The 16,873-nt window shown below is 41.1% G+C and overlaps 1 protein-coding gene across 2 annotated transcripts in view; it reads right to left on the bottom strand.

Annotated features, from left to right (window-relative positions):
* Positions 1-16,873, bottom strand: part of PTPN21 (protein tyrosine phosphatase non-receptor type 21) — a 133,373-nt gene that overhangs the window by 15,449 nt on the left and 101,051 nt on the right. For both annotated transcript variants that reach the window (XM_037832128.1, XM_037832129.1), the window contains exons 11-14: positions 10,794-10,854; positions 10,112-10,196; positions 5,263-6,716; positions 746-883 (exon numbers count right to left, since the gene is read on the bottom strand). In XM_037832128.1, the coding sequence (XP_037688056.1) occupies positions 746-883; positions 5,263-6,716; positions 10,112-10,196; positions 10,794-10,854 (1,738 nt within the window). The remainder of the gene's footprint in view (positions 1-745; positions 884-5,262; positions 6,717-10,111; positions 10,197-10,793; positions 10,855-16,873) is intronic.

Below are 16,873 nucleotides of genomic sequence, written 5' to 3'. Positions count from 1 at the left end.
AATTTTAACAAGCCATGACAGTAAGAGAACAAGATAAATAATCTTATTGGTGAGAAATATAATACAAAATGCTGTTTAAAACTGAAAATTGACTCACAGCAATTTGTTGAACTCATTTTCTCTAAATCTATGATCAATCTTGTGACCTCTAAAAACAGAAACTTCTCTTGGAGAACAGTAAATTCTAAACTAGGATAACTAATTCCAATCTCTATGAATAAATGCTTCAATTTATGATAAATAAAAGATAGAAAACAATAAGTAAATATTGGAAACTACCTCCAGGATCCAGTTGTAAAAAATTCACTTTTTCTTAGCACAATTCATACCTATATAATTTCAATATAATAAGACCTCATAGAAAACATCTCAATTACAAAGTATGTTTTGAAGAAAGTTACTATTTACTCTTGGGATAAATTTTCCACATCATAAAAGCAGCCAATTTCTGCTATGTAAATTCACATGCATTTGTAGATTTCCTCAAACTTTAAGACCAAACATCAAGACTATCACAGATTGGAAAAAGGTAAAAGACAACATTCAGAACAAAAAAAATTAATCAACATTCTGGCCTGAGATTATTTTGATAATCTATGATTTTGAGGCCCAGATTACAAAATTCCTTAATACTCATTTACAGTTATTGAATGTGTTAGAAAATTCACTGAAATCTCATGAAGCATTTTTGTAGCATTTATTGATAGTTCCAGAGAAGGCCCGATGCCCAGTGTCTTGGACTTACCCTTTCATCATTAGTTGCTCTAGTAGGCACTTCCTTTCCTTCATCAGGCAAAGGCAATCGAGAGAGAGAGAGTCCATTGAGGGCAGCCAATTTAAGAGGACCAATTTTTCTTGCATCTACTCGACTCTTTTTCATTCCCTTTAAAAAAAATTTGCATGTATCTATGAAATATAAGCAAATACAACCCCCCTGAAAGGAAATGTCAATGGCTTAAGACAGGAAAACAAACCGATGGAGTGCTCTTGTTTGCCAAAGACCACACGAGATAACACGCCTTCATCCAAACATCTATTGAACAAACATTAGGAGGAGGACATTCCTTTCAAGGCCAAAGCCCTGATGAGTGTTCCAGAGACAAGGTTTTGAAACACAATTGGTTACAAGGTTCTGTTGCAATGAAACATGATGCTCCAGGCAGACCACATTCCTTTACAGAACTCCCATGTTTCAAAACCAAACTTGAGAACATTACACAGAAAATGAGCAGCAGTCTCCAAAAAGGGTTTTTAATGCGGTCACTAAGGAGCAACATGTCTTTATAATTTTAACAACTATATAAACTTAATTCTTTAAATCATTCTGAAAAAATTAAATTCTTTCTGTAGTGGCTCCCTCTGTGTATTGCCTTCCCATAGTCTACTCGACATTCTGCTTTGGACGAGTGTGACTTGGATTGGATCACAAAGCTTCTCAGAACCAGGAAAATAACACAGGGCTGAAATTGCCATCATGACACTAGGAGGAGAGGGTATAAGAGAACGTCAGCAGACTGCTGTCTCCTGAAAACAGGTGTTTCCTAAAATTTCTAAATCTAATGCCTTTCCTCTCTAAGGCAAATAAGCATAAGAATGCTAAGTCTCCTTAGATAGTCTACACCTCCGTGAAAACCGTAAGAATTATAATGAGAGTATTCAAATTTGAAAGACAAGTTTCTTTCCATTCTGTCCCACAAATGAAATCAAGATTACTCTATCAGTCCAGAAGGGGCTAAGAAGCCCCAGGATCAAGACAATGAAGCAAGAACAAAGGGAAAAGACATATAGGTGAGGAAAGAAGTGCTATAAGATTGCTACTCTTCTTGTAGAATATGATTGATTCCTAACTCAAAAAGCTACCTGGATTAATTTTTAATTCTATAATTCACATTTGAACATGAGCACCCACGTGCTGAGGTCTGGACCAGGAATGAGTGGGGTCCTGGGATAGGACCACAGTCCAGCCTCCAACTGATGGAAGGACTTCAAGCAAGCCACTCTTCCTCTGAGCCTCAGCTAGGCAGAGAGACAGAGACAGAGAGAGAGATGGAGACAGAGAGACAGAGAGACACAGACGAAAAGGTTCCTGCTTAGGCAGAAATTTCATAATTCAAATGTGTATTGTAAACTGTGGTATCCTGGTAATGTTTAACAATGGGTTTTCTGGGGGGAAAATTCTGATTTGTAGTGTTTGCTGAGTTCCATGATATAAATACTCCCACCATGGCCAATCTCAAGCTGCAGATGTGACATCAACTGGCTGGCAAAATTCCTGAGAATTTAATAGTTGGTTCTCACAAGCCACTATGAGCCGGCTCTAGCACATCACGGTCTGAAAATGACTTGAAATGCTTCACGCTGATAAGCTGGATGAAGGCAACTGGCTGCAATGTCAGTCAGTTCTAAAGCCGTCATTTGAAAAAAGGAGCATATAGGCAACACTAGCCTCTATTATCCCTTAAAATCATCCTTCAAGTATACGCTATGTAATTTGAAATGATACCCTGTACAGTGATATCTTACATGAGAACCACTACACAAGACTAAAGCATGCAACAAAAAGAAAATTTATATGCACTCAAACCATCCTACCTTTAAGACAACAATCAAGTCCCTGGAGGTGGAGATGGGTGGATAATTCTAAAATGTTCCTACTTGTCTGTATGTTTTTAAATTTAAATCTCCATAACCTTAGTCAATTTGTTTGTTGTAACAAACAAGACAATGACAACCCTGTGTTAATATGAAGGGTTTAGTAGAGGCTACGCATTTTCATTCTTAGGAAGTCAGTTAAGTTAAATGAATGATGCACCCTAATAGTAATGAGTTGATATTTACTGAACACATTCTATGTTCCAGGACCTCATTTTATTCGCCCAACAACCCTCTTGGGCTATCTTATTTTACAGAAAACCTAATTGCAGAGAGATTAAATAGCTTGCCCAAGGTCACATGGCTGTCTCTTTGTAAAAGGGAATCAGTTTCAAAACAATCTTTCATTAAAATTGGTTTTTCAGCATCATATAATTCTTCCATACCTAGCCTCACATGGGCCTGAGCACAATCCCACAAAGCAGGCAGAGCAGGGATGACCATCCTCGTATTACAGATGTGGAAGCCAAGATCTGATACCTGCCTACAGAGCAGAGAACTAACAAATGGTAGGGTCTAGACTCAGACTCATGTTTTTAACTCTCAGGTGCTATATTCTTTCCTCCTCACCACAGCCACCAATGACATTCTTTGACTTAAGAGAATTCCTTATGCAAAAAAAAAAAAAAAAAAAAAAGAGGAGGGACCAAAAATATAATCCAATCATATAATTTTATTACTATTGTAGGTCCTAAGAGTTGACAGGAAAGAAAATTTATATTTTTAGAGATCCAAATTGATCAAAGTCTTGAAATTTAGCTGAACCTGACCAGACCCCATTCAGAACATTCAGGGATAAAAAGGCTTGAATACTGAGCTGTACTCAAAACAAGTATTTAGAGAAAAAGACTCGGGTCACACATAAAAAACTATGGACAGTTCTTAATATAGTAAGAGGAGCTTTAACTCTCAAAGGGCCCTGTCTGACTGGCTCAGGGACTCAGGTGAAGACAGATCCAAGCACTGACCCCACCCTGAATCACTGATCAGCCCACATCCCCAAGCTCAGCAGATCTGAGACACTGCCTGTACTGTTCAGGAGGTGAGATCGTATCCCCAGGAAGAATTAAAACTAAACACAGAATTCAAAAACCGAACTGAGTCAAAGCAAATAAACCTGGATTTAAAACACTGAAATCCATGGCACTTCTGTAAGTAATTTTAGTCTACATACACTGACCTATTTTGTAAGCACTATACTATTGTGTGAATGCTTTTTATCCTGCCTATTAAGATATTTACAGCATCTCAGAGGATCTAATATACTGGACTAGAACCACACAGATTTGGGCCCTTGAGTCTGGGCGTGCCACCTGGCAGATGCCAGGGAGAAGAGTGCTAGACACTGGGGGTGACTGGGAGACAGGGCAGTGTGCTCGTCACCTCATCACGTCAGCTGGGCCAGGCCGCGGGGTCTGGGGAGTGGGGGACGGGCACTGAGGAGCTGGAAGCCTAAGTCATTGCAGGTCACTTGGAGCAGACACATTTATGTGACAAAGCCACCAATGCTTGGCCAAAGGCTGGGGATGCAAAGGTTTCAGTGGAAGGACAGGGAATAGCAAGGCTTAGTCAAGCAATTAGGACTTAAGAAAGCATTATATACAGTATACCTCGTTGCAGACCAGTGTTGAAGTTGAGAGAACAGGTTACATAGGTAAATAGGGGTTTAAAATCCCAGTTTGGTCACTCATTAGTTACAACTTTGGGCAATTAGTTCATAGCCCAGCATCTATTTCCCCATCTGCAAAATGGGCATAATCACCTCTGTGGGGAGCAGTTGAAGTGCTGGGCTCAGGGCTTGGAGAATGGCACAGAGATAGATGATGTCAGGATCCTTTTTATTTTGTTTCAAATAGGTAAGAGGTGCTTAATTCACAAGTTATTTACTATACTAAATATTAAAGAGCCGCCTGTCTACAGGGGGCTTTCTTCAGATTCTTAGTTCACTTAACCTTCCTTTAAAAGAGACCTGGACTTGACAAAGCATCACCTTCCCAACTCTAGAGAGAAACCCCAGAACCACTCTACAGCCTCAGCCATCTCGGCCAGCCATTTGGGCTACAGCCACATGGGCTGGGACCTGGAGAATTCCACAGATAATGAGAATGCAGCTCTGGGTGCTTCTAGCAGACACCCCTGAGCAGACTGAGCAAATGCAGCTCTGGGAAGCTGCATCCCACAGGGAGTCCTTAACTGGGACTGGCCCAGTAATCTTGGCCAACATCACAAAGTCTTCATTCCCTTTTCCTCCAGATTGCAGTACTACATTTCATTCTTCCTTCGCATTCCAGCCCACAGAGCCTGGGACATTCACCTTTGCCCTTCATCTAATTTATTACCTCTACCTTCATCAGTAGCACCACTAGAATTCCAATCAATCCCCATCATTTCCATCAATAAACTCAAATGTGTTCAAAACAAGACCAAAATAGAGTAAGACATGGGGAAAGGATGAAAAAAGTTAAAAAAAAAAAGGGGGGTGGTGGTGGGGGGGGCGGAAACCATTCAAAGTAGTGAGTCAGGGAAAAGATGATGGAAATAGAATAAACGAGGTTGGGAATGTGAATGCCGGCAGAGGCAGGCACTGACAGAGGCCATGGAACGGCTTACCCCTAGTGGAGGAAGTCCTTCAACAATGTTCTTCTTTCCAGAGAGGAGATCCGACACGGGCCTTTTCTTCAGAGAATCCCTCCTCCCACGGTATCGCCGTGACGTCGTGAGGTCAGACTCGGACATGGAGGGCACCAGCAACCCATCTCTTTTGAGCTGCTGGGCTTCACCTATCACGGGGATGGGGCTGACGTCCCTCACCCTCTTCTCAGTCTCTGTCCCATGGGACTTGGGCTCGAGAATATGCAGTGGGCCAGCGACTGGAGCGACAGAACCACAAGAGTAGCTTGGCTGCAGTTCTTGGGAGTAACTGCCCAGGGCAGCTTGCCGGGGCTCCTGAGCATGGGGAGAGAGAGTTGCACATGTTTTGTTTTCTTCTTCCAAATCTTCCTCTTCTTCACTGCTGTGTATCAGCATGGTAGCATCTGATAGTGACTTTTTATGACCATATCTCAGGCTTTCCTGCTCTTCGGGCTCTTCATGTTTTGTTCTTTCAATGAAAACGTTGGGCTGGGAGCCTGCTGAGATGGCCCGCGGTGCCACATCTGCTGCTGATGCTGACATGGTCCTCTCTTTCAGCCGCATACCTTCAAAGCTGTGAGTCAGCCCAGCTATCTCAATGCTGTTCCTCTTTTGTAACTGAGCATGCCGGGCCGAGGTAAGAGGCTCGCTGACCTCCTGGAGAGAATGAGCCACTGGCAAGCTGTCCTCTTGGAACGTCTGGACTGAATGATGGACTCGCCTGGTGATGAGATCTGGGTTGCTACTGCTTATGTAGAGGTGGCGGGACAGGTCTGGGGTGCTGTTGGCGGGCCTCGGGTATGGGTAAGGTGGGGGTGGGCGATACACCTGCGTCTTCATGATGTTTGGAGCTGGGTAATCCTGGGCCTGGAGCTGCACGTTGGTCAGCTCAGGCACGCTGACTGCTCCCACCACAGGCCGCCTATCTGCTGGGTAGGGGTAAGGAGACTGGCTGTGGAAACTGTAATTCAAATTGAATGGATAGTGGGCTGACTGGGGAGAGGTAAAGTGTGCGTGCTCCCGAATTTCCGGCTGGCTGTAGACCAGGGCATCGGGCCTGCTGTAGGCGTATGAATTGCCAATATTGAGGTTTCTCAGCGAGTGGCTCTGCCTCTCTAAGTGCATCATTCCTCTGTTGAGCTGTTTCATCACAGTCTCATAATCCGGGGTGGGGCGGTAAGATGGGGGGATGAGGGCACTGTGCCGATGGGAGGGGATGTAGTCAGGTCTCATGACATCACTTCCAGAAATACTTGGGTTAGAGGACATAGGTGAGGGCTGCAAGAAGGGCTGGGGATTATTCAAGGAGGTGGTGCTGTGTGCGCTGTAGACACTACCATTACGGAATCTACCACTCAAGTCGATCTGGGCTCTCTCCAAACTGGTCTGAGAGTGACAGTAGTATCCATTCTGGTTGGTCACAAAGAGATTATCTGGAAAAAAATATTTAAAATCTATCTTACCATGAGATTTTAAACATACATTAACTTGGACCAATCACTACAGTCAAAGGCTGAGAGAGGAATTGGACCTCGTGACCTTTCACTGTGGTTTATGCTAAAACGACCTGCTCTCCACACCATCTGAGTGACCCTGGGTGACGTCCTTCCCAGAGCGGCGGCTGCCTCATCTATAGAACGGGGATGACGCTGCTTACTTGAAGGGTCTGATTCAGGATTTGGCACTCAATAAAGATAGCCAAATCTTAGTCCAATATGAAGAGAACAACTACATCACCAAACATCATCTTCTTTGGTAAGTCAATAGCGTGTCTTACTGGAAAGATGAAATGTTTGGGCTTTCTGGAACTCTGTGGAGCTGTAGGCAGAGACACTGGAGCATCGGGCCACTGACTCTGCCTTCTGTCCCTGGGAAGGGACGTGACATTGTTGATGCTGAGCTGGTCACCAATCAATGGTCTGTAAACACTTTCCTACATGAAATTCTAGATCGTATAGATTCTTCCAGAATGGCAATGGTACACCAGGATCTGAGCCTCTCCATGTCCTTCAGTGTCACCAGCAGCTGCACACCCATTAGAGGCCCAGAGGCAAGAAGAACAATGCTAAGGTAGCCTGCCCCCCGCCCTGGCCACCACGCTTCAGGAAGATTGAGGATCCATGGCTAACTGAACCAGGAGCTTAATCTAACCTTCCGGGTATGAGGGTGTACCTATCAAGGGGTGCCAATCTATAGCTCACCAGAAACACTGCTGCAATGAGAGTGATTTCTAACACTTAAAGAAAAGCAGCAGTTAAGTCCTTCAGAAAAGAGCTTCCTTTGAACAGTATTCTTTTTTGAGATTTAAATGCTCCATGATGTTAAGATGATTAAAGTGAAAAGCCACGGTTCAGTGTGGACTTTCTTCTGGGAAGAGCACTCAAATGTCTCATTGCATTCTTTCTGCTGACAGACAATGCTCCCTTGTCCCTGTGCTTTCTCCATATATGGAATATTCTGCAATCTCCAAGAGTCACTGAGAGTTGACTCTTGTTTGCTGCCACAGCATATCCAACCCACCCTGAAAAAATGTGCCATGTGGGCCTGGGAAAAGCCGGGAGATCACTCTCAGAAGGCATGCTTGACTTGGCTGGAGTCTCAAGTAGATAGAGAGGAATAGAACTGCCATGGGAAATAAGCTCAGAAAGGCAGGGTAAGGAATACCGTGGAGAGTCATGACCTCCAGGCCAAAATGATACTGTCATGGTTGTGCATCACGGAGATCAGCCTGTCAGCTGGGGTAACAGGTGTGCCAAGGAGAGTGGAGAATGAAGATACGGTTCATGTGCTGCAATAGCCAGTGAGAGTCAATAAAAAGGACTGGATTGGATCAGGAGCAGAAGGACAGGGAGAAGGGATATGCAAGAGATGTTACATGAAGATGGAGGCTAGAGGATTTATAACTAACTGGATGATATGGTAAAAAAAACCCAAAAAGCAAAATTCCAGGCAGTCTGAAATCCAAATAACAAGGAGAGTGACTTACTTCATCATAAAGTGAAGTGAGGAATATGGGAAAGGGGGCAGCTTTGTGGAGTGGAGTAATGAATCCAATATTGGAATATTTTAATTTCAGCAAGTCATAGTTGCTGATAATATTTACTGAGTGTGTACCATGTACCAGACATGCCAATGAGGACTTGACCTACCATACAGCTGGAAATGTGGAGCTGGAACCCTGGAGTGATGATGGGACAGAAAATTGTTGAAATTCCAAATGTAGAGGAGTTTGCTCTGGAAGCTTGCAAAGGGAGGGAAGGCAGCCAAGGACAGAGCTTTGGAGCACAGTGATTGGCACTGATGGTGTGGGGTAAAGGTGCAGACAGTGTGGCCTTGGAGGTGGAGGGAGAGCCTAGAATACAGGGCCGGAGACAAAGGAGGGAGAGATTTCCAAGGGGAGAGTGCTTGGATTTGGTGGTGAGGGGGGTCTTTGGGGTGCTGGGACCTCCAAGACAGCAGCTTTTCTACAGCAGCAGAGGCAGCAGCAGTAAGGGGGTATTTAACAAGCAGAAGCAACACCCAGAGATTACTCTCAGGAGAAGCAAAGAGCTAAAGGAAAGAAAAAAAAAATAACTCAAGCCATAGTTTGCAGAGAAGAGGGAAAGTCTTAAGATGTTTATAGGCTTAGAACAAAGAATAAGTAGCCCAGGTGAGATGGACAACGCAGAGAAGAGTCTTGTCCCAGAGGTGAGAGGGGCTGGGGTTGCAAGTACCAGGCAAGGGCAGGGTGAAAGGAGAGGAAGATAATGAAGACGATACAAAAACATCCTGCGGAAGATACAAAAACATCCTGGGGAAGACACTCGCAGAAGCCACATTTCAAATCACTGCTCCCCTCCTGCCTGCCTCACTGCATGGACACTCTCATCTTATACATATGGCCTGGCACAAACAACATAGCCACAGCCCACCTGCTGGTCCCCTCTCTCATCATCACCTACCAGTTCCCTATGAGGGAGTCCAGCTGGACGACTCTGCTCTCCAAACACCCTCCTTCCTAATGCTGGGCCATAGCAGTCACTGTTCCCCAGTACTGGGAGCAGAAATCCTAATCAAGGGCCCACCTCTCCCTCTACCTGTTGAAAACCACCCATCTTTAAAAGTCCAGGAAGCTCAATATCCCCAACATGATGAGAGCCTTTCTTCCATTGAAAGGCACAGCAATTGCTTGCTATCTCATCAAATCGATCAGGATCAGGCTCTCCCTGTATTCAAGTTATTTGTATACTTGTCTTATCTCCCAATACTAGCTTCTAAGCCTCTTAAGATAAGGAATTACTCATCTGCATAAATCTCCTTCGCCTTCAGTAGAGCCATGTACACAAAATAGAGAGATAATAAATGCCTGAGATTCAACTTCAGAAGCACTGTCTTAAACACAGTTCCCCAAGGTAATCGCTTGAAAACTAGAGAAACAAAATGTTTAAACCTTTACAAAGGAAAGGTCTCAGGCAGGGAAAAACCAAACCAATCCTGGTATATCTTGTGCTGGAAAGCAAGGAAGCACCCAGGTGAGGGTGAGGGGGAGGCAGGGCAGGGGTGTTAAAGGACATAGAAGCCCCCTTAAGGAGCTCCTATGTCAAACTTGGAATCACTGATTATCAAAATCTGATACTGCCTATTTCTACACGTCCAAGAAATTGGATCTAATGGTTTCTTCTTCTATAAATCTAGAATGGCTATAATCATGACATTAATTTTGGTTGTAACTTCAGCTTGGGTTACAACAATTTTGGGTTTAAACATCCTGGCTTCAAGATCTCCAAGTCTTCATAGATTTATTGACATTCATAAGTTCATAAGGCATTTCAGAAATAGTGAACTTTACCTTGGGAGGAAGTGTATGGTTCTGTATAATGTCCATTATAATGCAGCTGGGGTGGGGGAGGCATCACGTAGGACTGGGGTTTAGGCTGAGAAACGGAAAGGTGGAAACAGGGTTAAAGCACGTTGTCAAAGGAATATACAAAAAGTAATTCTCTGCTGGTTTCTTTCTCTCCATTAAAAAAAAAAAAATACCCTAAAGGAGTAAATATATTAATATGGAAAATAAATACTAAAACACTATCACCCTGACTATATCTATCTCATTTTCAAAGTTTCTCTGAATGGCAGTGACAAGCCCTACACACTGACACCAAGGACATTAAACAGCACAAAATAACCTCCATCCAGAAACTTTAGAGCAAAAAGGAATAGACACAAATTTCCTGAGTTTTTGTGTAAATATCTGAATATAAGAAGTAGTACTTTATGTAGTATATTTAATCTTATTAGACAAAGTCATCTAGTATTTTAAATAGTAAAGAGTAACATATTCAGTATTAGGTTGTATATGATAATATAAATTCTAGGTCGGACCTATGGAAAATTTCCATTTCTTTGGTTTAAAACAACCAAATATCAGCCCATTTTATGGTTCAAACTCAAAACTGCCAAAAGCATATTTTATTAAGAAAAATAGCATCACTAAAAGAAAAAAGGCAATCATATTTTTCCTTCCTTCTTACCAAAGACATCCTTGAAGAAGACCTCCTCCTAATTGGGTTCACCGTGACAGTCTGAGTTTGCCTATAAAATAAGACATGTCTTTGAGAAGAGTGTTATATATCCATACAATCTTCTTAATTTATCAATGTAAATTAAAGTACAGAAAGACAAAGTGATAAAATCTTCTAAAGCAAAAATAAGAAAACAAAACAGTCATAAATTAGAAAAAAGAAAGGAGAGTCTCTGTCCTCACTTGAGGCCTCGGACCTTTCCTGGTGCCCTGACCCCTCAGACCACAATCTGGTTGGCGCCTCCTCATGGAGTATCACCGCCTGGACTACCAGACAGGTCGCCAGAAGTGTCCTTTCCTGGCCCGTCCAGGTAAAACCTCTAGGGTTGCCATAAGCAGGAAGAAAAGGAGACAACCCTAGAGCACCCACAAACTCATCCTGGGTGAAGCAGAATTCAGTGCCAAGGCATCTCTCCTGTGGACCTAGGTCAGCACTGAACATCTCCACTAACAGTCCTGAGGAGTGATCATTAACTCTTATCCCAGAAGCCTGAAGCAACAGAAACTACTTTTAAATAAATGTCTGTTAACCACAGACTAGAAATATACTGAAGAGATAAATTTATATATTTGGTAACTTAAGAATCTATATTTCCTCCAAGAACAAAGTTAGGGAAAGCAAAAAAGTAGAAAATTTGGATGAGTGGGCTTATGTAAACCCATTCTTCATCTCTTTATAAGAAACTTCTCACTGATTAGTTTTAAATGTATGTTTTAAAAGGTAATACATCAGAGGACACTTTTGTTTCCAACCAAGGTAAGAACATTAAGGGTCAATTTTACCTTCTCACCCTAAACAACAACAACAAAAAAAAAAACTAGAAAAAAAGAACAGTTTTCAGATACTGAAAAATCAAGGATTGCAGAACAGTAATCCCTGAAAAGGGGGAGGAAATGAGATAAGCCCTATGACTGTCTCAGCTTACTGCCTGAATAGTTTCCAGCCTGCAGCCAAATGAGGGAGAACGCAGCCAGAAACTAAAGGCTGCTTGGGTTTTGCCTAAATAAGCTCAAAAGCAAACCTCAAAATGGAATTCCAAGTAATTTAACCCCATTCCAGAACAAAGCTCGAAGTTATTTAAAGGAATATAAGAATGCCAAACGCCCAATGAGATAAAATTCACAATGTTTAGAATCCAGTAAAACATTACCAGACATGCAAGGAAACTGGAAAATATAACCCATTATAAAGAGAAAACTCAATCAAAATCAAAATGACACAGATAATAGTAGTGGTACATTAGGACATTAAAGCAGTTATTATAACTATATCCTACATGTTCAACAAAATAGAGGAAAACATAGCAATGTTAAGGAGAGACATGAAAGATATAAAAAGACCCAAAATGAACATTAGGGATGAGAAATACAGTGTTTCATATGAAAAATATACTAGATGTGACTAACAACAGATTAGACACTATAGAAGAAAAGATCAGTGAAAATGAAGACAAAGTGATAGAAAGCATCCAAAATGAAACACTGGGAGAAAAAATGACAGAAAAACTGAACAGGCCATTAGTGAGCTGTGGAATAACTTCACAGATTCTAATGTAAGTATAATTGAAATTTTGGAAAGGTGTAGGGGAGGAGAAGGCACAAAAATATTCGAAGAAATAATGGCTAAAAATTTTCCATATTTGATGCAAACTGTCAACCAAAAGATCCAAGAATCTCAAAGAGCCTCAAGCAAAAGAAATATGAATAAATTGCTTAAAACTGTAATAAAGAGAAAATCTTATAAGCAGTCTGGAAAAAGAAAAGAAAAGAAAAAAACAAAACATTACATCCAGAGAAACAAAGATAAGAACACTGGAGACCTGTCATTGGAAACAATATAAGCCAGAAGTCAATGGAGCAATATCTTTAAAGTACAGAAAGAAAAAACTCAGCCTGAAATTAAAAAGCAAAAGTGAAATAAGGACTTCTTCAGACATACAAAAGCTGTAAAACTTCACAATTATAGACCTATGCTACAGAGACTACCAAAGGAATACCTTTCCTTATCAAAGGAAAATGATAGCAGATATAAATCTGGATACAAAGGAATAAAGAGCACTAGAAACGTTAAATATGTGAGTAAATACACAACCTATTTTATTATTTTTTCAGTCATTTTAAATTATAATCTACTGCTGAAAGAAAAAAATAATAACAATATATGATGGGTTTATAAAAAATGTAGAAGCAAAATATATAACAATAGTAGCACAAAGGCTACAAGAGAGGAAATGGAAGTATATTATAGGTTATTATACTATATGTAAAGTGGTATACTATTACTTGAATTTAGATTATGGTAAGTTAAAGATATATATAATAAATCCTAAAAGAGAGAGGGAGAGCAAGAGAGAGAGCGCACGCTAAATAAGCCAACAAAAGCAATAAAATGGAATCATAAAAAACGATACAGAAGCAGAAAAAGAATAAAAGGGATACAAACAACAGTTGGGAAAAATACAAAACAAATAGGAAGATGGTAGATATAAACCAAACCATATCAATAAACATGCTAAATGTAAATGGTCTGAACACCCCAATTAAAAGGCAGAAACAGTCAAATTGTATATAGAAGACTCATGATATGCTGCCTACAAAACAAAAAAAAAAAACAATTTAAATATAAATATACAAATAGACCTCAACAAGCCAATCACAAGTAAAGATATTGAATCAGTCATCAGAAACCTACCAACAAAAAAAAAGTCCAGTACCAGATGGTTTCACAAGTGAATTCTACCAATCATTTCAAGAAGAATTAATACCAATCCTGCTGAAACTCTTCCAAAAAATTGAAGAGGAGGGAACATTACCTAGCGTATTCTGTGAAGCTGGCACTACCCTAATGCCAAAGCCAGATAAAGATGCTACAGGAAAAGAAAATTGCAGACCAATCTCTGATGAATACAGATGCAAAAATCCTTGGCAGAGTGCTTGCAAATCAAATCCAAAAGCACATTGGAAGAATTGTGTGCCATGATTGGATTTTATTCCAGGTGTGCAAGGGTGGTTCGGCACAAGAAAAATCAATTGATGTAACACACCACATTGGCAAATCAAAGGGGAGGAACCATACGATCATATCGATTGGTGAAGGGGAGGCATTTGACAGAATCCAGCATCCTTTCTTGATAAAAATACTTTGAAGAATAGGAGTGGAGGAAAACTTAACTCAACGTTATACAAGGGACATGTGTGAAAGGTCTGTGGCTTGCATCCTGCTAACGGTGAAGGACTGAAGGCTTTCCGTCTGGGATCTGGAATAAGACAGGGATACCCATTGTCACCACTGTTATTCAACATCTGTACTAGAAGTTCTAGCCAGAGCAGTTGGGCAAGGAAGAGAAATAGAAGGCATTCAAGCTGGAAAGGAAGAGGTAGGACTTTCTCTATTTGTGGATGACATGATCCTATGTCTGGCAAGCTCTGAAGGGTCTACAGCAAAGCTGCTGGAGCTGGTAAGCAAGTTCAGCAGGGGGGCAGGATACAGGATCAACATGCAGAGATCAGTGGTGTTTCTATACTCTGGTGATGGGCAATCTGAGGAGGAAATCAAGAAAAAATTCCATTTGCAATAGCATCTAAGAGAATCAAATATCCAGGAATGAATTTAGCCAGGGATGTGAAGGATCTGTATTCAGAGAACTGCAGAACATTGCTGAAGGAGATCAAAGAGGGCCTAAATAGGTGAAGGGACATTCTGTGTTCATGGTTTGGGAGACTAAATATCATTGGGATGTCAGTTCTACCTAAACGGATTTGCAGAGTTGATGCAGTCCTAATAAAAATTCCAATGGCTTGCTTTGAAATGATGGAAAAGCCAATTATCAAATTTATTTTGTAGGTGGGGTCTCCCAAATAGCCAAAAATATCTTGAAAAAGAAGAGCGAGGTTGGAGAACTCACCCTTCCTGAGTTTGAGGCATGTTGCAAAGCTACAATTGTCAAGACAGTATGGTGGAAGCATGGAGATGGGCATGCTAATTAGTGGAACTGAGTTGAAAGTTCAGACTGTTTATCTTTGACAGGGCTACTGGGTCCACTCAACTGGGACAGGGCAGTCTCTTCAGCAAGTTGTGCTGGGAGAACTGGATGGCCATGTCCAGAATGAAGGAGGACCCCTGTCTCACACCTTATACAAAAATTAATTCAAAATGGATCAAGGACCTAAGTGTAGGAGCCAGGACCGTGAAACTCCTGGAGGAAAATGTACAGAGGCATCTTTGGGATCTTGTGGTAGGCAGCAGTTTCTTGGAGCTTACACCCAGGGCACGGGCAATAAAGGAAAGAGTAGATATATGGGACCTCCTCAAAACTGAAGACTTTTGTGCTTCAGAGGACTTGGTCAAAGGGGTAAAGAGGTGATCTACTCAGTGGGAGAAAATATTTGGAAGTCACATATCCGAGAAAAGTTTAATGTCTGGAATATATGGAAAAATCCTAAAACTCAGCAATTTAAGGACAGGCAGCCCAATTGAAAAACGGGCAAAGGACGTGAATAGACATTCTTCCAGGAAAGATATACAAAAGGCTAAGGAGCACGTGGGAAGATGCTCAATGTCACTAGCTATTGGGAAAGTGCAAATCAAGACCACAATGAGATGTCATTTCACACCTACTAGAATGGCCACTATTGAACAAACAAAAAACTAGAAGTGTTGGAGAGGATGTAGAGAAATAGGAACACTCATTCACTGCTAGTGAGAATGTAAAAAGGTACAGCCACTGTGGAAGACAGTGTGGAAGTTCCTCAGAAAGCTAAGTATAGAATTACCATATGATCCAGCAATCCCGCTACTAGTTATACACTCAGAAGAACTGAAAGCAGGGATGCAAACAGACACTTGCACACCGATGTTCACAGTGGCATTATTCACAATTGCTAAAAGATGGAAACAACTCAAATGTCCATCACTGATGAATGGATAAACAAAATATGGTATAAACATACAATTATTAGTAAGCTGCAAGAAGAAATGAAGTCCTGATGCTTATGGCAGCATATATGAACCTTGAGGACATTATGTCAAGTGAAATAAGCCAGACAAAAAAGGACAAATATTATGTGATCTTACTAATATGAACGAAATATAATGAGCAAACTCACAAAGTTAATATCTAGAATATAGGTTACCAGAGACTGAATGAGGGTACAGAATGGGGAGATGATGCTTAATTTGTACAGAATTTTTAATAAGGTTGACTGAATGTTTGGAAATGGTTGGAAGTGATGATAAGCACGTTATTGTGAGTGTGATTATGCTGAATCCTATGTGTGATTGTGGTTGGGGCAGGGTAGTTTGGGGTGTGTATGTCACTGGAGAGAAGGCTAGAGGATGAAACATGGGACTTTGTGACATGTGAACCCTATTGTGGATGACAAAGGTGGTTAATAGTGCAGGTGTAAGAATGTTCTTCCATGAACTGGAACAAATGTGTGTCATTATTGCAGGGTGTTGGTAATAGGGTGGCATGTGGGAAGGAATGCACCTGGTGTGGACTGTAGTCCATAGTTAGCAGTAGTATTGTAATATTCTTCCATCAGTTGTGGTAGGGGTACCAGACCAATGATGCTGGGTGCCAGTAGTAGTGGTGAGGTGCAGTGGGTGTGGGTTTTTCTTTTTGGAGCGATGAAAGTGTTCTGGGATTGACTGTGGTGATGAGGGCACAGCCTGTGATTATGTTCAGAGCCACTAATTATACACATTTGATGGACCATATGGTGTGTGAATGAAACTGCTTAAAAAAAAAAATACAAATAGCTTAAAAGTAAAAGAATGCAAAAAGATATACCATGCTAACACTGGCCAAAAGAAAGCTTCAGTAGCTATATTTATATCAGACTAAATAGATTTTAAAGAATGTGACCAAAGATAAAGAGGATCAATTCATAATGATAAAGAAGGCAACTCATCAGGAATACATAATCCTAAAAGTTGATGTATATAATCACAGAGCCTCTAAATACACAAAGCAAAAACTGATAGAACTGAAAGGAGAAACAGACAAATTCATAATTATACTCAGAGAT

Source organism: Choloepus didactylus, chromosome 4, assembly GCF_015220235.1.
Source record: "Choloepus didactylus isolate mChoDid1 chromosome 4, mChoDid1.pri, whole genome shotgun sequence".
Taxonomy (NCBI): Eukaryota; Metazoa; Chordata; class Mammalia; order Pilosa; family Megalonychidae; genus Choloepus; species Choloepus didactylus.
Note: the sequence above shows the minus strand (reverse complement) of the source record. Positions and strands in the feature narration are given on the sequence as shown.